General features: G+C 41.8%; 1 protein-coding gene across 1 annotated transcript; it reads left to right on the top strand.

Annotated features, from left to right (window-relative positions):
- The first annotated feature begins 16117 nt into the window (after window positions 1–16117).
- LOC143626850 (aspartic proteinase 36-like) lies at window positions 16118–20348 on the top strand. Its single transcript, XM_077096799.1, has 11 exons — window positions 16118–16142; window positions 16350–16617; window positions 17835–17964; window positions 18046–18293; window positions 18602–18829; window positions 19003–19165; window positions 19360–19433; window positions 19562–19658; window positions 19829–19892; window positions 20031–20102; window positions 20190–20348. Exons 1-11 carry the CDS (start codon window positions 16118–16120, stop codon window positions 20342–20344), a joined length of 1524 nt encoding a protein of 507 aa, XP_076952914.1. The 3' UTR covers window positions 20345–20348.
- Window positions 20349–22631: the final 2283 nt, after the last annotated feature.

Raw genomic sequence — 22631 nt, 5'->3', positions numbered from 1 at the left:
GCGTCGAGGGATGAACTACGATTCTTAGCGCGCTGCGAGAAGAACTACAAATCCTTAGCGCGTCGCGGGAAGAACTACCGTTCTTAGCGCGCTGCGAGAAGAATTACAATTCTTAGCGCGCTGCGAGAAGAGTTCGTCTCGCGTATCGCTGAAACAGGTGGTCTTCACGCAGGCTTCCTTGCAAGGGGTCTGCGCAGACAACCTTAGGCGGGAAGGAACAAAAGAGTTAGAAGAAAGAGGGAAACAAGGCTTAAGGGCGGGACGGCGACAAGAGGGAAAAGAAGGCGGAAAGAGAGAAGGAGAGGGACGGAACGGCGGAAAGAAAGAGAGAGAAAGAGGCGGGAAGGAAAATATATTATTATTATTAAAAGTAAAATATAAGTATAAATATTACATAAAAGAAAGAGATCGGGTCAGAGAAACGGGTACCTGGGTCGGGTCGGATCAGGGCAGATGTCACAGTCTCCCCTACTTTAAGAAATTTCGTCCCGAAATTTATCTCGAAGTAGGTTGCGCAGAGAACAGGTGCGGGTACTTGATCTTCATTTGATCTTCCCTTTCCCATGTAAACTCGGCTCCGCGCTTGGACTCCCAGCGAACTTTCACGATAGGGATACGACTGCGCTTGGTTTGCTTAACCTCGCGATCCATAATCTCAACAGGCTTCTCAACGAAATGCATAGTTTCATCAACTTGAACTTCATCAAGTGGAATGTGAAGGTTCTCGTCAGCTAAACACTTCTTGAGATTGGATACATGGAACGTTGGATGCACATTACTGAGCGCGGGCGGCAGGTCAAGTCTGTAGGCAACTTTTCCCACACGCGCGATGATCTTGAATGGTCCAACATATCGAGGAGCAAGCTTACCCTTCTTCCCAAAGCGGACAACACCTTTCCAAGGCGACACCTTTAGGAGAACAAGATCACCAACTTGAAATTCGAGAGGCTTTCGCCTACGATCTGCGTAACTCTTCTGTCGGCTTCTGGCAGTCAGCAGATGATCACGGATCTTGGCGATTTTATCGGTTGTCTCTTGAACAAGTTCGGGTCCTGTGATTTGAGTTTCTCCCACTTCGCTCCAACAAATCGGGGAGCGGCACTTACGACCGTAAAGTGCTTCAAATGGGGCCATACCGATACTGGAATGATAGCTGTTATTATAAGAGAACTCAATCAAAGGCAGGTGTGAATCCCAATTACCTCCAAAATCAAGAACACAAGATCGGAGCATATCCTCAAGAGTCTGAATAGTTCGCTCAGACTGACCGTCAGTCTGGGGATGATATGCCGTACTCATGTCCAAGCGAGTTCCTAGCGCAGATTGGAGGGATTTCCAAAAGCGGGATATAAAACGGCCATCGCGATCGGATATGATGCTCAAAGGAGTACCATGGCGGCAGACAATCTCTTTGACATAAAGCTGCGCGAGTTGCTCAACACGGTAGTTTTCACGAATGGGCAGAAAGTGAGCAGACTTAGTCAAACGATCCACTATTACCCAAATGCTATCATGTTTGCTTGCTGTCAAAGGTAACTTGGTAATAAAGTCCATCGCTACACATTCCCATTTCCACGTAGGAATTTCTGGTTGTTCGAGCAAACCAGATGGGCGTTGGTGTTCAGCTTTTACTTTAGAACAAGTCAGGCATCTAGCTACGAACACAGCAATATCCTTCTTCATACCGGGCCACCAATAAGTAATGCGCAAATCCTTGTACATCTTATCAGCGCCAGGATGAATAGAATACCGAGATTTGTGCGCTTCACTCAGGATATCAGCGCGAAGATTCACATCAAAGGGAATCCAGATGCGATTAAGATAGCAGAGAATTCCACTCAGATTAGGCACAAAATGCGCTTCCGCGCCACACGCTAACTCGGCGCGAAGGTTACCATTACTGATGGATGCGCGCTGCGCGTCACTAATACGCGATTCAAGGTTGCTTTGAATCGGCGCGAAGTGAAGCTGGGTGCGCGGCAAGATACAGTTAAGCTGGCAGGGTTTTCGGCTGAGCGCATCGGCTACCACATTAGCCTTACCAGGATGATACCGGATCTCACAATCGTAATCGCTGATGAGTTCGTTCCATCGGCGTTGTCTCATGTTAAGTTCCTTCTGATCAAAGATATGCTGAAGGCTTTTATGGTCAGTGTAAAGGATACACTTAGTACCATAAAGGTAGTGTCTCCAGATCTTCAAGGCAAATACAACTGCACCAAGCTCGAGGTCGTGAGTTGTATAATTCTTTTCATGAACCTTGAGTTGCCTTGATGCGTAAGCGATAACCTTGCCTCGTTGCATAAGAACACAACCGAGACCTTGGTTGGAGGCATCGCAGTACACGACAAAATCATCATTACCCTCAGGTAGCGCAAGAACAGGAGCTTCACACAACAAACGCTTGAGCGTTAGAAAGGCTTCTTCTTGCTTCGAGCCCCAAATATACGGTTTACCTTTGTGCGTTAGAGCTGTTAAAGGCAAAGCGATCTTCGAGAAGTTCGAAATGAATCGCCGGAAGTAACCAGCTAAGCCCAGAAAGGAACGGATCTCGGAAGGAGAGGATGGCGTAATCCAGTTCTTGATTGCTTCAATCTTGGATGGGTCGACATGAATACCCATCTTGTTGACAACATGACCAAGAAACTGTACTTCATCAGACCAGAATTCGCACTTGGAAAGCTTAGCATAGAGTTGCTCAGCTCTAAGCTTTTGCAATACCAATTGGAGATGTTGCTCGTGCTCGGCCTTGGTCTTAGAATAAATCAGAACGTCATCGATAAACACAATCACGAATTTATCCAAGAAAGGCCTACACACCCGGTTCATTAGATCCATGAAAACGGCGGGTGCGTTGGTTAAACCGAAGGACATGACCAAGAATTCAAAATGGCAATAACGAGTTCGAAAAGCAGTCTTCGGAACATCTTCATCGCGGATGCGCAACTGGTGATAGCCAGAGCGGAGATCAATCTTGGAAAAACAAGAGGCACCTTGGAGTTGATCAAAGAGGTCGTCAATACGCGGTAAGGGATACCGGTTTTTAATGGTGAGTTTGTTCAACTCGCGGTAATCAATACACATGCGAAACGATCCATCTTTCTTTTTAACGAACAACACCAGAGCACCCCAGGGCGAAGAGCTAGGGCGAATGAATCCTTTAGCAGTCAACTCTTGAAGTTGGCTGGCCAATTCTTGCATCTCAGCGGGTGCAAGACGATAAGGAGATTTAGCTACGGGGGAAGCACCAGGGACAAGATCAATACGGAACTCGACTTCACGAGCGGGAGGGATACCAGGAAGATCATCAGGAAAAACTTCAGGGAAATCACGCACAACAGGGATATCGCGAAGCTTCTTTTCTTCAGCAGGTTTAACCACATGGGCTAGAAATGCAATACACTTCTTCCGCATGAGTCTTTGGGCTTCGGCGCAAGACATAAGCTTAAGACCACTGGAGGGTTTTTCGCCGTAAATATGAAGATCACCATTTTCTCGAGGAATGCGAATCAACTTCTTGGCGCAAATAACTTCGGCGCGATTCTTCGAGAGCCAGTCCATACCAATGATAACATCAAAGCTTCCAAGAGGCATGGGGATGAGGTCAATCAGAAAATCGTTTTCGTTAAGGTTAAGCGTGCAATCTTTAATCACTGAGTTTATTAAAACAGTTTCACCATTAGCCAATTCAACTGAAAAATCTTCTTTTAAATCGTTGCGCGGTCGCGCAAGCTTCTGCTCGAAGGCGCGAGAGATAAAACTTCGATCGGCGCCAGTATCAAAAAGTACAGAAGCATAAAATCCGTTAAGTAAAAATGTACCATTAACTACGTCATTATTCGCTTGCGCTTGGTGCGCGGTTATGTTAAAAGCTCGTCCACGCGTCACTTGGTTCGAAATCTGGTTCACCGGATTCGCTTGTGTGATCTGAACTTGTAGTCTCGGGCACGCGTTCCGGAAATGACTGGGATCACCGCAGTTAAAGCACGATATGGGTCGTGGGTTTTGGTAGGTTGGTTGTGGGTTCTGCGGGTAGACTGGTGGTGTTGGCGCAATTGGATTGGCGAGAAGGACTCTACAGTTCTCAGCAGTGTGACCAGTACGGCCACATCGGGTACAAAGTCGACACGGGGTTTGGGTTGGGTGGTGAAATCTACAGGTTGGGCAAAAGGGATGGTTTCCTGTGTAAGGTTTCTTAAGTGGCGGGGCAGGGAGTGCTGGATTGGTTAAGGCATAGTTGTGGACTACAGGTGTTGGGTAGGTTGACAGTGGGTTAGGCGCATAAACTGGGGGTTGGTAGATGGGTTGCTGGGCAATGGGCGGGTTGGTAAGCGCATAGGCCTTGCGCCTGCGCTTGAGGTTGTTACGGTTTGAGGGTTCAGGTTTGGTTTCTGTTGGTTCAGGGGCAGTCTTGGTGAGTTTGGTCTTTTCTGTTCTCGCAGGAACAGGGTTCCTGCTCTGACATGGTTGTCGCTGAGCACAGCGGCCAACTCGATGGCGTCAGAAAGGGTTACTGGGTTTCTGGCCCATACAGAATCTTGAATTTCCATGGGAAGACCCCCAAGGAATTTCTCTATGGCTCGGCGTGAAGGGGTAACAAGGTGAGGGACAAGCAGGCTTAGTTCATGGAAGCGTGTCGCGTACTCGCGCGCTTCGCCACTGTACTGCTTAAGATTCCAAAATTCCTCCTCCAGGCGCTTAACTTCGTTGGGAGGGCAGAATTCTCGCGTCAGAATTTCCTTGAATTCCTCCCAGAGCATGCTAGAAGCAGCTTCTGCGCCACGCGCATGAGCTACTCCATTCCACCATGTAAGCGCTCTAGATTCCAGGACACTGGAAGCATACAGGGTTCGTCTGTCTGAGGGGCATTGGGTGTGGAGGAAAGTGTTTTCTATTTTCTCAAGCCACTGGAGCATCACGGTGGCTCCTTCAAGACCTGTGAACTTTGGAGGGTTACCCGCGTTAAAGGACTTAATGTTGTAACTAGAGGTGTTGGTATTGTTTTGGCTCAAAGCTTGGGCTATTGCGGCGGCCATTTCATGGGAACGTTGCTGTCTACGCATGCGCGAGGCTTCTCTTCTCTGAAATCGGCGAGATAGCGGAGGCATTTCTATAAAAATTTTAATTTTAGTTAATATCTTGGTTTTAGCGCAAAGTATAACCTCGAAAAGCTTGGTTTCACGGAGTCAGTTACAGTCAAAAGTTAAAGTAAAATAAATGATCCTAAAATGCAGACTTAATAAAGGTAACAAATTCGAATCAAGAATCGACAATTCATGTATCACCATGACTTTCCGAATTCCCAATTTAAAATATACGAGCAAACGAGTATTGGAGATTGACGATTCATGTATCACCATGACTTTTCAATCTTCAATATAAAACATACAAGAAAATGAGTATTGGAAGTTGACAATTCATGTATCACCATGACTTTTCAAGTCTCCAACCTCAGAACATAATCGTAAAGGGAAATTGAAAATCAACTATTCATGTATCACCATGACTTTTCGGATTTTCAAATCCAACAAACGAACATGTAAGAAAAATCAATAAAAATCGAAATTCAACAAAAATCGAAATATCGCGAAATAAAACATAAAATCATATACTGCGCAAGTGCGAGCATATTCATAAATAACGAGTAATTAACAATAAGCGCGCAAACATGAGATTTCTCTCATGCGCGAGAAGGGACTCTTAGGTATTCTAGGCCGTTACGTCTAACCACCTATCCTAAAGTCAACGAGCTCTGATACCAATCTGTAACACCCCGACCAAAGGCGGATTATACATCGGGGCGCCACATATTGTTTCATTACTCGTGACACTATTGGGTGTCAATATTTAATAAATACATTCATTCGCGCACGCGCAGGGTAAACACAAGATAACATAAATCAACATAAATCAATATATTATAAGGCAAAATATTCGAACAACAATAACTTGTCTTGATACATTTTAATCTAGGTCCAAAATAAAGAAAACTTCCTACGTGTCCACAAGCTCCAAAACAGCTACTGCAAACCTGAACATGTGTTAAAATAAAACGTCAAACACTTGCGTGTTGGTGAGAAATCAAGTTTAATACAATACATAGTTAACAATAAATCTGCGCGCAACATGTGTATGTCTGGTTTTCAACAAGGGTGTAATCTGATCGGGACCAACTCTAAGATTCATAAGACTGCCAGTGCTCACAATTGAGCTCACAAACAAGACAAACTGTGCATGTGTATACAAAAGAGAAAATCATAAACGATAGTTCTCCCGTGTTCATCTAATGGTACCATGAAAACTGCGGAATAGACCGACAAAACGGTTAATGATCCACACATACAAATAAATAGCCAAGTCTACGTCCTCAACACATGGGATACTGCGCGACTAAAGTTCATAAACAAGTTTAAGACTCTAAGTTTGTATGAACACATGAACATCCCAAAACATTAAAAGCAAAAAGGGATTAGGTACGAGATTACTCACTTGATAAACGATGCGGTGTAAGATAAAGCAAGAACCAACTTTAAACAAGCACAAGTTAACCTATAAATAAGATTATTGTTTTAATGATTTGTTTTAAGTCTTGATTACAAGTTAGCATAATTAATAAGTAAATTATTATATATAATATATATATTACCGAAAATCAGGGCAGAGGAGAGGAGAAAACGGAGGCAAGAGAGGAGGCGGCAGAAGGACAATCGGCAGAGAGCAAAGGAAGAGAAAGATAATAAGTGTTTGTGTGTGTAGTGTTAAGAAAAATAACATTATTATTTATAGGAAAACCCTAGGAGACATAATCCCTAAAAAAGGGGGAAAGGATCATAACAGGATCAAGCAAAAGATATCAAAAAGCATAAGAATCCAAAAGCAAAAGATATGGAAAGATATGGCAGCTGCAGGGGGCAAGATAAAGCTGGCAGGGAACAGTAAAAAGCATGGGCGGGTCAGATAAAGGTACTGGTCAAGCATGGCAAAAGCAGATCTCAAAAGATAATGTCAGTCACTTTTTCTGTCAACCAATGGGGTTGGTGCGCATGCTGCGCCAAAAGTGGCTTTTCAGACATAAAGCAGATTAGGTCAACAGCTCAAAAGATAAGACAACACAAAAGCAACGGCTAGATTAAACAGGAGAAAACTCAAAGGGGTTAGCGCGAGAAGGCTAAGGCGCGAAGGCAGACACAGAAGGTCAAGAGAGCGCGAGAGCGAAGGCAGACAGAACCAACCTTAACGCGTCGCGGAAAGAACTACATTTCTAAGCGCGTCGCGGGAAGAATCATATTTCTTAGCGCGCCGCGGGAGGAACTAGAATTCCTAGCGCGCCGCGGGAAGAACTATAATTCTTCGCGCGTCGAGGGATGAACTACGATTCTTAGCGCGCTGCGAGAAGAACTACAAATCCTTAGCGCGTCGCGGGAAGAACTACCGTTCTTAGCGCGCTGCGAGAAGAATTACAATTCTTAGCGCGCTGCGAGAAGAGTTCGTCTCGCGTATCGCTGAAACAGGTGGTCTTCACGCAGGCTTCCTTGCAAGGGGTCTGCGCAGACAACCTTAGGCGGGAAGGAACAAAAGAGTTAGAAGAAAGAGGGAAACAAGGCTTAAGGGCGGGGCGGCGACAAGAGGGAAAAGAAGGCGGAAAGAGAGAAGGAGAGGGACGGAACGGCGGAAAGAAAGAGAGAGAAAGAGGCGGGAAGGAAAATATATTATTATTATTAAAAGTAAAATATAAGTATAAATATTACATAAAAGAAAGAGATCGGGTCAGAGAAACGGGTACCTGGGTCGGGTCGGATCAGGGCAGATGTCACAGTCTCCCCTACTTTAAGAAATTTCGTCCCGAAATTTATCTCGAAGTAGGTTGCGCAGAGAACAGGTGCGGGTACTTGATCTTCATTTGATCTTCCCTTTCCCATGTAAACTCGGCTCCGCGCTTGGACTCCCAGCGAACTTTCACGATAGGGATACGACTGCGCTTGGTTTGCTTAACCTCGCGATCCATAATCTCAACAGGCTTCTCAACGAAATGCATAGTTTCATCAACTTGAACTTCATCAAGTGGAATGTGAAGGTTCTCGTCAGCTAAACACTTCTTGAGATTGGATACATGGAACGTTGGATGCACATTTCTGAGCGCGGGCGGCAGGTCAAGTCTGTAGGCAACTTTTCCCACACGCGCGATGATCTTGAATGGTCCAACATATCGAGGAGCAAGCTTACCCTTCTTCCCAAAGCGGACAACACCTTTCCAAGGCGACACCTTTAGGAGAACAAGATCACCAACTTGAAATTCGAGAGGCTTTCGCCTACGATCTGCGTAACTCTTCTGTCGGCTTCTGGCAGTCAGCAGATGATCACGGATCTTGGCGATTTTATCGGTTGTCTCTTGAACAAGTTCGGGTCCTGTGATTTGAGTTTCTCCCACTTCGCTCCAACAAATCGGGGAGCGGCACTTACGACCGTAAAGTGCTTCAAATGGGGCCATACCGATACTGGAATGATAGCTGTTATTATAAGAGAACTCAATCAAAGGCAGGTGTGAATCCCAATTACCTCCAAAATCAAGAACACAAGATCGGAGCATATCCTCAAGAGTCTGAATAGTTCGCTCAGACTGACCGTCAGTCTGGGGATGATATGCCGTACTCATGTCCAAGCGAGTTCCTAGCGCAGATTGGAGGGATTTCCAAAAGCGGGATATAAAACGGCCATCGCGATCGGATATGATGCTCAAAGGAGTACCATGGCGGCAGACAATCTCTTTGACATAAAGCTGCGCGAGTTGCTCAACACGGTAGTTTTCACGAATGGGCAGAAAGTGAGCAGACTTAGTCAAACGATCCACTATTACCCAAATGCTATCATGTTTGCTTGCTGTCAAAGGTAACTTGGTAATAAAGTCCATCGCTACACATTCCCATTTCCACGTAGGAATTTCTGGTTGTTCGAGCAAACCAGATGGGCGTTGGTGTTCAGCTTTTACTTTAGAACAAGTCAGGCATCTAGCTACGAACACAGCAATATCCTTCTTCATACCGGGCCACCAATAAGTAATGCGCAAATCCTTGTACATCTTATCAGCGCCAGGATGAATAGAATACCGAGATTTGTGCGCTTCACTCAGGATATCAGCGCGAAGATTCACATCAAAGGGAATCCAGATGCGATTGAGATAGCAGAGAATTCCACTCAGATTAGGCACAAAATGCGCTTCCGCGCCACACGCTAACTCGGCGCGAAGGTTACCATTACTGATGGATGCGCGCTGCGCGTCACTAATACGCGATTCAAGGTTGCTTTGAATCGGCGCGAAGTGAAGCTGGGTGCGCGGCAAGATACAGTTAAGCTGGCAGGGTTTTCGGCTGAGCGCATCAGCTACCACATTAGCCTTACCAGGATGATACCGGATCTCACAATCGTAATCGCTGATGAGTTCGTTCCATCGGCGTTGTCTCATGTTAAGTTCCTTCTGATCAAAGATATGCTGAAGGCTTTTATGGTCAGTGTAAAGGATACACTTAGTACCATAAAGGTAGTGTCTCCAGATCTTCAAGGCAAATACAACTGCACCAAGCTCGAGGTCGTGAGTTGTATAATTCTTTTCATGAACCTTGAGTTGCCTTGATGCGTAAGCGATAACCTTGCCTCGTTGTATAAGAACACAACCGAGACCTTGGTTGGAGGCATCGCAGTACACGACAAAATCATCATTACCCTCAGGTAGCGCAAGAACAGGAGCTTCACACAACAAACGCTTGAGCGTTAGAAAGGCTTCTTCTTGCTTCGAGCCCCAAATATACGGTTTACCTTTGTGCGTTAGAGCTGTTAAAGGCAAAGCGATCTTCGAGAAGTTCGAAATGAATCGCCGGAAGTAACCAGCTAAGCCCAGAAAGGAACGGATCTCGGAAGGAGAGGATGGCGTAATCCAGTTCTTGATTGCTTCAATCTTGGATGGGTCGACATGAATACCCATCTTGTTGACAACATGACCAAGAAACTGTACTTCATCAGACCAGAATTCGCACTTGGAAAGCTTAGCATAGAGTTGCTCAGCTCTAAGCTTTTGCAATACCAATCGGAGATGTTGCTCGTGCTCGGCCTTGGTCTTAGAATAAATCAGAACGTCATCGATAAACACAATCACGAATTTATCCAAGAAAGGCCTACACACCCGGTTCATTAGATCCATGAAAACGGCGGGTGCGTTGGTTAAACCGAAGGACATGACCAAGAATTCAAAATGGCAATAACGAGTTCGAAAAGCAGTCTTCGGAACATCTTCATCGCGGATGCGCAACTGGTGATAGCCAGAGCGGAGATCAATCTTGGAAAAACAAGAGGCACCTTGGAGTTGATCAAAGAGGTCGTCAATACGCGGTAAGGGATACCGGTTTTTAATGGTGAGTTTGTTCAACTCGCGGTAATCAATACACATGCGAAACGATCCATCTTTCTTTTTAACGAACAACACCAGAGCACCCCAGGGCGAAGAGCTAGGGCGAATGAATCCTTTAGCAGTCAACTCTTGAAGTTGGCTGGCCAATTCTTGCATCTCAGCGGGTGCAAGACGATAAGGAGATTTAGCTACGGGGGAAGCACCAGGGACAAGATCAATACGGAACTCGACTTCACGAGCGGGAGGGATACCAGGAAGATCATCAGGAAAAACTTCAGGGAAATCACGCACAACAGGGATATCGCGAAGCTTCTTTTCTTCAGCAGGTTTAACCACATGGGCTAGAAATGCAATACACTTCTTCCGCATGAGTCTTTGGGCTTCGGCGCAAGACATAAGCTTAAGACCACTGGAGGGTTTTTCGCCGTAAATATGAAGATCACCATTTTCTCGAGGAATGCGAATCAACTTCTTGGCGCAAATAACTTCGGCGCGATTCTTCGAGAGCCAGTCCATACCAATGATAACATCAAAGCTTCCAAGAGGCATGGGGATGAGGTCAATCAGAAAATCGTTTTCGTTAAGGTTAAGCGTGCAATCTTTAATCACTGAGTTTATTAAAACAGTTTCACCATTAGCCAATTCAACTGAAAAATCTTCTTTTAAATCGTTGCGCGGTCGCGCAAGCTTCTGCTCGAAGGCGCGAGAGATAAAACTTCGATCGGCGCCAGTATCAAAAAGTACAGAAGCATAAAATCCGTTAAGTAAAAATGTACCATTAACTACGTCATTATTCGCTTGCGCTTGGTGCGCGGTTATGTTAAAAGCTCGTCCACGCGTCACTTGGTTCGAAATCTGGTTCACCGGATTCGCTTGTGTGATCTGAACTTGTAGTCTCGGGCACGCGTTCCGGAAATGACTGGGATCACCGCAGTTAAAGCACGATCTGGGTCGTGGGTTTTGGTAGGTTGGTTGTGGGTTCTGCGGGTAGACTGGTGGTGTTGGCGCAATTGGATTGGCGAGAAGGACTCTACAGTTCTCAGCAGTGTGACCAGTACGGCCACATCGGGTACAAAGTCGACACGGGGTTTGGGTTGGGTGGTGAAATCTACAGGTTGGGCAAAAGGGATGGTTTCCTGTGTAAGGTTTCTTAAGTGGCGGGGCAGGGAGTGCTGGATTGGTTAAGGCATAGTTGTGGACTACAGGTGTTGGGTAGGTTGACAGTGGGTTAGGCGCATAAACTGGGGGTTGGTAGATGGGTTGCTGGGCAATGGGCGGGTTGGTAAGCGCATAGGCCTTGCGCCTGCGCTTGAGGTTGTTACGGTTTGAGGGTTCAGGTTTGGTTTCTGTTGGTTCAGGGGCAGTCTTGGTGAGTTTGGTCTTTTCTGTTCTCGCAGGAACAGGGTTCCTGCTCTGACATGGTTGTCGCTGAGCACAGCGGCCAACTCGATGGCGTCAGAAAGGGTTACTGGGTTTCTGGCCCATACAGAATCTTGAATTTCCATGGGAAGACCCCCAAGGAATTTCTCTATGGCTCGGCGTGAAGGGGTAACAAGGTGAGGGACAAGCAGGCTTAGTTCATGGAAGCGTGTCGCGTACTCGCGCGCTTCGCCACTGTACTGCTTAAGATTCCAAAATTCCTCCTCCAGGCGCTTAACTTCGTTGGGAGGGCAGAATTCTCGCGTCAGAATTTCCTTGAATTCCTCCCAGAGCATGCTAGAAGCAGCTTCTGCGCCACGCGCATGAGCTACTCCATTCCACCATGTAAGCGCTCTAGATTCCAGGACACTGGAAGCATACAGGGTTCGTCTGTCTGAGGGGCATTGGGTGTGGAGGAAAGTGTTTTCTATTTTCTCAAGCCACTGGAGCATCATGGTGGCTCCTTCAAGACCTGTGAACTTTGGAGGGTTACCCGCGTTAAAGGACTTAATGTTGTAACTAGAGGTGTTGGTATTGTTTTGGCTCAAAGCTTGGGCTATTGCGGCGGCCATTTCATGGGAACGTTGCTGTCTACGCATGCGCGAGGCTTCTCTTCTCTGAAATCGGCGAGATAGCGGAGGCATTTCTATAAAAATTTTAATTTTAGTTAATATCTTGGTTTTAGCGCAAAGTATAACCTCGAAAAGCTTGGTTTCACGGAGTCAGTTACAGTCAAAAGTTAAAGTAAAATAAATGATCCTAAAATGCAGACTTAATAAAGGTAACAAATTCGAATCAAGAATCGACAATTCATGTATCACCATGACTTTCCGAATTCCCAATTTAAAATATACGAGCAAACGAGTATTGGAGATTGACGATTCATGTATCACCATGACTTTTCAATCTTCAATATAAAACATACAAGAAAATGAGTATTGGAAGTTGACAATTCATGTATCACCATGACTTTTCAAGTCTCCAACCTCAGAACATAATCGTAAAGGGAAATTGAAAATCAACTATTCATGTATCACCATGACTTTTCGGATTTTCAAATCCAACAAACGAACATGTAAGAAAAATCAATAAAAATCGAAATTCAACAAAAATCGAAATATCGCGAAATAAAACATAAAATCATATACTGCGCAAGTGCGAGCATATTCATAAATAACGAGTAATTAACAATAAGCGCGCAAACATGAGATTTCTCTCATGCGCGAGAAGGGACTCTTAGGTATTCTAGGCCGTTACGTCTAACCACCTATCCTAAAGTCAACGAGCTCTGATACCAATCTGTAACACCCCGACCAAAGGCGGATTATACATCGGGGCGCCACATATTGTTTCATTACTCGTGACACTATTGGGTGTCAATATTTAATAAATACATTCATTCGCGCACGCGCAGGGTAAACACAAGATAACATAAATCAACATAAATCAATATATTATAAGGCAAAATATTCGAACAACAATAACTTGTCTTGATACATTTTAATCTAGGTCCAAAATAAAGAAAACTTCCTACGTGTCCACAAGCTCCAAAACAGCTACTGCAAACCTGAACATGTGTTAAAATAAAACGTCAAACACTTGCGTGTTGGTGAGAAATCAAGTTTAATACAATACATAGTTAACAATAAATCTGCGCGCAACATGTGTATGTCTGGTTTTCAACAAGGGTGTAATCTGATCGGGACCAACTCTAAGATTCATAAGACTGCCAGTGCTCACAATTGAGCTCACAAACAAGACAAACTGTGCATGTGTATACAAAAGAGAAAATCATAAACGATAGTTCTCCCGTGTTCATCTAATGGTACCATGAAAACTGCGGAATAGACCGACAAAACGGTTAATGATCCACACATACAAATAAATAGCCAAGTCTACGTCCTCAACACATGGGATACTGCGCGACTAAAGTTCATAAACAAGTTTAAGACTCTAAGTTTGTATGAACACATGAACATCCCAAAACATTAAAAGCAAAAAGGGATTAGGTACGAGATTACTCACTTGATAAACGATGCGGTGTAAGATAAAGCAAGAACCAACTTTAAACAAGCACAAGTTAACCTATAAATAAGATTATTGTTTTAATGATTTGTTTTAAGTCTTGATTACAAGTTAGCATAATTAATAAGTAAATTATTATATATAATATATATATTACCGAAAATCAGGGCAGAGGAGAGGAGAAAACGGAGGCAAGAGAGGAGGCGGCAGAAGGACAATCGGCAGAGAGCAAAGGAAGAGAAAGATAATAAGTGTTTGTGTGTGTAGTGTTAAGAAAAATAACATTATTATTTATAGGAAAACCCTAGGAGACATAATCCCTAAAAAAGGGGGAAAGGATCATAACAGGATCAAGCAAAAGATATCAAAAAGCATAAGAATCCAAAAGCAAAAGATATGGAAAGATATGGCAGCTGCAGGGGGCAAGATAAAGCTGGCAGGGAACAGTAAAAAGCATGGGCGGGTCAGATAAAGGTACTGGTCAAGCATGGCAAAAGCAGATCTCAAAAGATAATGTCAGTCACTTTTTCTGTCAACCAATGGGGTTGGTGCGCATGCTGCGCCAAAAGTGGCTTTTCAGACATAAAGCAGATTAGGTCAACAGCTCAAAAGATAAGACAACACAAAAGCAACGGCTAGATTAAACAGGAGAAAACTCAAAGGGGTTAGCGCGAGAAGGCTAAGGCGCGAAGGCAGACACAGAAGGTCAAGAGAGCGCGAGAGCGAAGGCAGACAGAACCAACCTTAACGCGTCGCGGAAAGAACTACATTTCTAAGCGCGTCGCGGGAAGAATCATATTTCTTAGCGCGCCGCGGGAGGAACTAGAATTCCTAGCGCGCCGCGGGAAGAACTATAATTCTTCGCGCGTCGAGGGATGAACTACGATTCTTAGCGCGCTGCGAGAAGAACTACAAATCCTTAGCGCGTCGCGGGAAGAACTACCGTTCTTAGCGCGCTGCGAGAAGAATTACAATTCTTAGCGCGCTGCGAGAAGAGTTCGTCTCGCGTATCGCTGAAACAGGTGGTCTTCACGCAGGCTTCCTTGCAAGGGGTCTGCGCAGACAACCTTAGGCGGGAAGGAACAAAAGAGTTAGAAGAAAGAGGGAAACAAGGCTTAAGGGCGGGACGGCGACAAGAGGGAAAAGAAGGCGGAAAGAGAGAAGGAGAGGGACGGAACGGCGGAAAGAAAGAGAGAGAAAGAGGCGGGAAGGAAAATATATTATTATTATTAAAAGTAAAATATAAGTATAAATATTACATAAAAGAAAGAGATCGGGTCAGAGAAACGGGTACCTGGGTCGGGTCGGATCAGGGCAGATGTCACACCACTGCTAAGTCCAGGAGATCTGTGCCAGATTCATTCCTATCACCAAACCCAAAACCCCCATGAACGACTTGGAAGCCATCGCTATCCTTACGATATGACCATTAAAATCACCTCCTATGCACATCCTCTCATCCCTAGGTATGGCCCTTACCACCGCGTCTAAGCAATCCCAAAAATCTCTTTTTTCCGGATCTCCTAGTCCAACATGTGGTGCGTAAGCGCAAACTACTGTCACTACTTCCTCACCTAGGACTAGTCTTAACACCATAATCCTATCATTATGCCTTATCACCTCCACCACACTATTGTGTAGTTCCTTAGCCACTAGGAACCCTACACCATTCTTAGCCCCATCAGACCCCGAGTACAACAATTTGTATCCATTACACTCGGGCCCTTTATGCCCTTTCCATCTAGTCTCCTGAAGGCATGCTATCTGAACCCTACGCCTTTTAAGCACATCTACCAACTCCAACAACTTACCACTTAGAGTTCCTACATTCTAGGAAACCAAACACAATGTGTGTCCCCAACCTTTTTACTTACCTACACCCGATACTAACCGAATTCAAATTAACTTACAGCTGTACCACGCGGGTTTTACCAACTGACTACACATCTCGCTAAATATGTTTTTCTTTTGCCATAAATTATACGAATAGGAGTGTAATGTTATTCAAAACTCAAAACCGGTTATCATCGGTTTCGGTTCGGGTTGAAACTGGTTTTTCACAATGTTACGATCGGGGTTTCGATTCGGATTTTGACCGGCTTTTTCTAGGTTTCAGTTCGGTTAACCGTTTGAAACCGGTTTTGGTGGAGAAAATTACAAACGGATTCTGAACCTACGATTTTAATTGGTTCTAAACCAGTTTCTACATAATCAGTTTCAAACCAGTTCGGTTTTTGAATTCGAGTCATTTTGATTAACCGGTTTATTTGACCAATGACACATTATTGTAGCAATCGAGGTGTGCAACTTTAAATAAAGTGACCAATCAAAATCAATGATGACCACCACCATCCTCATTCTCTCTACAAAACAAATACTTTCATAGTTTCATGTACAACTATATATACACACACACACATTCAACCGTTACAATCCACACTCTTTAAATCTTTAATTCTTTTAAACCCCCACAAAAACCAATTAATGAATTAGTGAAAAAAAAAAGTAATTTACTTAATCATTAAACCGCCGGTAAAGACCGGCATGAAGCTCTTGATAATAATAACAATCATTCTGCTGGCGGCAGTGGTGACCGGCGGCGGGATTCCGACGAGAGTTCTGACACTGGAAAGGGTTTTCCCGGCGAACAAGACGGTGGAGATTGAAGTCCTGAGAGCACGTGACCGTGTGAGACACGCCAGAATCTTGCAACGGTTCTCCGGCGGCATTGTTGACTTCAATGTCGCCGGAACCGCTGATCCTTACTACGGCGGGTAATTTTATTGAAAACCCATTAATATATTTTGATTTTATTAATGAGTTTTGATTTTCTTGATTCATTATAAAGCTATTTTTTTTTGGTTGTGTGAATTATGCATTGCTGACTTTGACGGCGGGTAATTATATTAAAAACCCACAAATATTTTTTGATTTTATTAGTGGGTTTTGATTTTCTTGGTTTATTATAAAGTTGGTATTTTTTTTTATATTGTTGGTGTGAACTATGCATTGTTCACTTCAATCTCGCCGGAGCCGCCGATTCTTACTACGGCGGGTAATTTTATTGAAAACCCAGTAATAGTTTTTGATTTTATTAGTGGGTTTTGATTTTCTTGGTTTATTATTATAAAGTTGGTATTTTTTTTATTGGTATTGTGAATTATGCATTGTTGTCGGTGATCATGTTTTTGTTTGTCTGGTATTTGTATGACATTTTGTGTATGAATGTGAATATGGATATGTATAGATTCTTTAAAAAATGTGACTTAATGATTACTGACAGTTGGATACATTTTGACCTTTTGGAGTCAAATCTATTTGTTTACAAACACAAAATTAATATGGATTCTGTCACTTATTGATCACTTACTTGGTTCATTTGAAGCTGCTGGTTGTAACTTTACTAGGGTGGTTATTAAATTTGTTAAAAAAGTTGCATACTTTAGATTATTATTGGTGTAAACGAGCCAAGCCGAGCCCAAGCTCGACTACGTTAAAGCTCGACCCGTTTTGACTTATGAGAGATCGAGCCGAGCTCGTTCATTATTAATTAATTAAATTGATTAATTTATATACATTTTTAATTATTTGTAAATATTTTGAGAAAAACCTTAAACGAGCCTAAGTTCAGCTCGAGCTCATGTAGTACCTTAAACGAGCCAAAGCCCGGCTTGAGCACGGCTGTGCAGTGTGAAATTGATAAATAGAAGTCCAAAAGAGGTAAAACTTAAAAATACATGAGGCTTGTTAAACGAGCTTCCCATACAAGGCTCGAGCTGGGGATAAATAACTGAACTAGCTTTATTTAAGGCTCTGGCTCGGCTCGATCTTGAAAAGGCTCAACTCGTTTCAAGCTTTTTATCGATCCGATCTCGAGTGCGTCGCGAGCAGGTTGGCTCGTTTACTCCTCTGCTTTAGAACAAATGTGAAGATTTTGAAGAAATTGATTGACTAAAAAAAGTCAAAATGTGTAATTTTATCTGTGTTGCAGGTTGTATTTTACTAAAGTGAAATTGGGTTCTCCACCAAAAGAATTCAATGTGCAGATCGACACCGGGAGTGACATTTTATGGGTGACTTGTAGTTCTTGCACTGATTGCCCTCAGTCAAGTGGATTCGGTGTATGTGTTTTTCTTTTCTTGCTTTTTAAGTTCCAGTAAAAATATTTTTTTAATAATGCTTTTTGGGTTTATACTTTATAGATTGATCTCAATTTCTTTGATATTGGAAGCTCAACAACGGCTTCCACGGTATCATGTTCGGACTCAATGTGTTCTTCAATAGTTCAAACCTCGGATGCATTGTGTTCTGAAGGCAATCAATGTGGTTATAAGTTTCAGTATGGAGATGGTAGTGGCACATCGGGTCATTACGTCACGGATTTGTTTTATTTTGACACGATTGTGGGACCCTCCATGGTTGCTAACTCTTCGGCTTACATTACTTTTGGGTGAGTTCTTCATGTTTTGTCACGTGTTTTAGAAGTTTTCTTTGACTTGCAATGTGACTTGATCGTATTGGAAAGTTTAATAATCTTTTCACGCAAACTCGTTTAGTTACACGGGTCATGTTCGTGTAACCCGTTTTATATTTTTAAATGTGTTTTATGACTTAAGTTAGAATTAAACAATGACGGAAATTCTAAAATCTTAACTATCGCGCCACATAATATTTGACTCTTACCGTAGAACATCTTATTTCAGTCTCATCATTAAAAAAATGTTAACAATTTTATATTTTTTATATAATATGTAATAGGTGTAGCACATATCAAACAGGTAGTTTGACCAAACCCGATAAGGCGATTGACGGGATCTTTGGTTTTGGTCAACAACGTTTATCTGTTGTGTCACAACTCTCGTCACATGGGATTACTCCAAAGGTATTTTCACATTGCTTAAAAGGAGATGGAACGGGTGGTGGCAAGCTTGTTCTTGGTGAAATAATGGACCCCACCATGGTTTATAGTCCCCTTGTCCCGTCACAGTACGTATTATTATTTTGTAACTTTTTTAATCGCGACTTTTTGATTAGCCAAATGTTAAAGTTGGCGAACAAGTAAACGCTAGATTTTTTGTTTAATTTTAATACACTTGAGTAGATTTGTTATTAGTTAGAGAACACAAATATCGTAACGGGCTTTAATTTTAATCTTTCAGGCCTCATTACAATCTTGATTTGCAAAGTATTGCAGTCAACGGACAGATGCTGCCAATTGACCCGACTGTTTTCGCCACGTCAGATAACCGAGGAACCATTGTTGACTCTGGAACAACTTTGACATACCTTGTTGCAGAAGCATTTGAACCTTTTGTCAATGCTGTAAGTTTCAGTTTCTATTTTATTATTATTATTATTATTATTATTATTATTATTATTATTATTATTATTATTTTTTGTTTTTGTTTTTTTGACTTTACTGGTCAAACGTGTTGTATGTCAGATTCTTTCAACATTAAGGTAATTCTATAGAAAATAGATATTTAGTTAGATATAGTTTTTATTAAACATTGCAGATAACGGCCGCTGTTTCACAATTAGCAACGTCTGTTCTCTCGAAGGACACCCAATGTTATTTAGTTACATCAAGGTACCTCTTGATGTCTATTTTTTTTTTTCGGTTTTTACTTGTAGTCATTTGGGCATCCAACTGATCCTTTTTCTTTTTTTATTATTATTATTATTATTATTATTATTATTATTTTTTGCATAAAAAAGCATAAATGAGATTTTCCCGGAGGTTTCTTTAAACTTTGCGGGCGGTGCGGCTATGATCCTTAAGCCGGAGAACTATCTTGTACATGGAGATCCCGTTGTGAGTGTCCCTAACGTTGTCTCTTTATTTTCAGTTATTAATATATGTTATTACTATTACTATTACTATTATTATTATTATTATTAATATTATTCAGTTTTTTTTTTAAATTTAAAACGAAAGCGTATCAAAAAGCACCAAGCTAATATTGATTGCATGAATGCTTACAGGACGGAGGTACACCATGGTGCATCGGCTTTCAGAAAGTTCAAAACGGGGTATCAATTCTTGGAGGTCAGTTAAAATAGCTTGGATTAAAATCATACATTAATTAATTAGTTAATTATAATAAAAAAATATTTCACTTGACCCGCCCGTTTAATTTTTCAAGTATTACTTCTTGATCACCATTTTATTTATTTTTCGATGCAGATCTTGTTCTTAAAGATAAGATATTCGTTTATGATTTATCAAAGAAACGAATTGGATGGACTGATTATGATTGTAAGCATAATCTTTTTACCTTTACATTGTTTTTATACCAAAGGTAATAATATCATTTTTACCGTCTTTTTCACAACCTTTTTTCAGGTTCAAATGATGTAAACGTGTCGATAACTTCAAGTAAAGACGAATCCCGGTATGCAGGAGAGTTGAGTGAGAGCGGTTCATCAAGAACGATAAGTGTTATTCAAGCTCTTTTGCTTCATATAGTAGTAGTTACTCTTGGTTCTTCACTATGGTAAAAAGTCAAGTTCAAATAAATCAAAAAGTCAATAACTCAAAAGTCATTGTTTTGGCCCGTTGGTTGTGTCGGCCTGTGTTTTGGTGATGAGCAGGCGGCACTATGCTGCTTGTGGAAAGTTTACAACTGTGGTCTTGAGTTAAAATGAACTCTGGCTAAGTTTGGCTCGAGTTAAGGGGCCCGTCTTCCTAGTTGTTTAGAACACGGTTTTAGATCTTTTGGTCTTTTTTTTTTCATTCATGTTGTGCTAACATGTTCAAAATTATTAGATATTTCTTTTTGTCATTTTGAACCACGTTTTAGCGATGATTTATGTAACTATTCTTTGTAAAATAACTAAATACATATTTGTTAATCTTGATTATTCATATTAACTTAAATTGTATATCTATATGTTTTTATGAGTGTATGTATATGGTTGTATATTGTATACTGTATTTTTTGTGTTTTAACTAGGGTTTGGGACTTGAACTTTAGAGTTTAGATGGATAATAAAGTTTTAAGTTGGGTCTATGTTCGGGTTGTAAACGGGTTGATCCGTCTAATACGTTCAATAAATGAGTTGTGATGTAAATAGAAGTCGATCCATCAACTTGTTTAATATTAGAACTAAAAATATAAAATTTTATAAAGCTCGGCCCGTCAACTTGTTTACAACTTTGCTATGAATCATCAACCCGTTTACACCTTGATTACAAATTCGCCAAATCCGCCTACTTATTTGGCCCGCCAACCCCTTTTGCCTATTTAAATAATCAAAGTACATAATTTGTTTTTGTGCTTCATGGTTTTAATTGTGTTTGGGTTAGGATTAATATGATTTACACATAAATTAATTTCAGCCCGACAAATGTAACTGTATTTTTTACTGTGTTTTAAAACGTAAATCATTTTTATAATTGTAACACATTTTATAAAGTTATATATCACAGGTTTCTTATCATAAAACTCTTCCAATTGGAAGTCAAAATTCATCATTAATGCCCTCCACCTTTGTCTTCCTTCATAATTCATAATGTGTTAGGATTATAAAAATGGTTCTATGTTTAATTAAAGCATAAAGCAACTTGTTATTAGCATGCTTTGTGTATATAACCCTTTAGTTTCTTATCACAACTTGTCATCATTATTATCTTCAGGGATATGTATCACATTTTAGAAAATATGAATGGTAATAATGAGGCTCTTAAATGACAACCTAACATGTAGACATTTGAAAAGCATGAATGCTTTATACAAATCTAGAAGATTTGTGACATTTTGGACCGTTTGCTAGCTTGTACCATTTACAAGTGACTTTCCCCGTTCAGTTCGGTTACAAATGGGAAATGAACCAAAACTTAACGGACAAAATACAAACGATAAAATTCACCCCCCCCCCTCAACCAACCGTTTATTAGACTAGTCTTAATAATGTTACATGGGCATGGGACGGACATGGTATTAGATAATGCCTGCCCCAGTTACCGAAACAAAGGTTCCTATTTACCTGAGCAATACCGTAAAAATTCTCTCTTTCTATTTTTCTTTGTTGTTGAATAATAAAACAATCTACTAATTCATTAACTTCTAATTTTCTTCGGTTGTAAAACTATATGAAAGATTAAATAGTACAAAATGTATTTGAAAATATAAACGGGTAATTTTAGCAAACTAACAGGTGAATCCAACGCCTTACAAGTAATTACAAGATAGAACCCAACGAGTACTGAACAAGAGAATTTGCTAGGCACTGCTATGTTGGTGGACAGGTGAATTGTGAGTACTCGGCCTAGCCAGTGAGTAATCGGACATGATAAATTATAAAAAAAAACTAATTTCTAGAAAGTTATATCTACCGTCACTTATCATAAGTTTACTAGTATTTATAACAATATACGTGAATATCAATATTAATCTAACGGACACATGTTCAAAATCTCCTAAATCCGAGTGAAATCACCAAGTATCGCCAAGTAGTTTCGAGTGGGCCAACGACTAGATCCGCGTAATTGTCGAGTAGTTTTGAGTGGGCCAACGACTAGATCCGCGTAATTGTCGAGTAGTTCCAAGTGGGCCACCGACTAGACTCGACGAATCGTTGAGTTGGCTGCCTAGATTCGAGTCTAAGTAATATAGGCCGAGTTGGAGAAAAGAGCCTCTGAAGAATGCCGAGTAGCGAGTACTCGACCAAGTAGAACGAGTCTTACAACACCGATTAATCTATGCGGCATGGTCTATGCAACACCGCTAGTGGTGCTGAAGTGACATTAGTAATTAAGTGGTCTCACTGAAACACCGCGTCCCTA

The sequence above is a fragment of the Bidens hawaiensis genome, unplaced genomic scaffold (genome assembly GCF_021521415.1).
Source record: "Bidens hawaiensis isolate Kalapana, Puna unplaced genomic scaffold, B.hawaiensis_p1.1 tig00004525_1, whole genome shotgun sequence".
In the NCBI taxonomy this organism is placed as follows: Eukaryota; Viridiplantae; Streptophyta; class Magnoliopsida; order Asterales; family Asteraceae; genus Bidens; species Bidens hawaiensis.
This window is presented reverse-complemented; position numbering and strand designations above follow the sequence as displayed.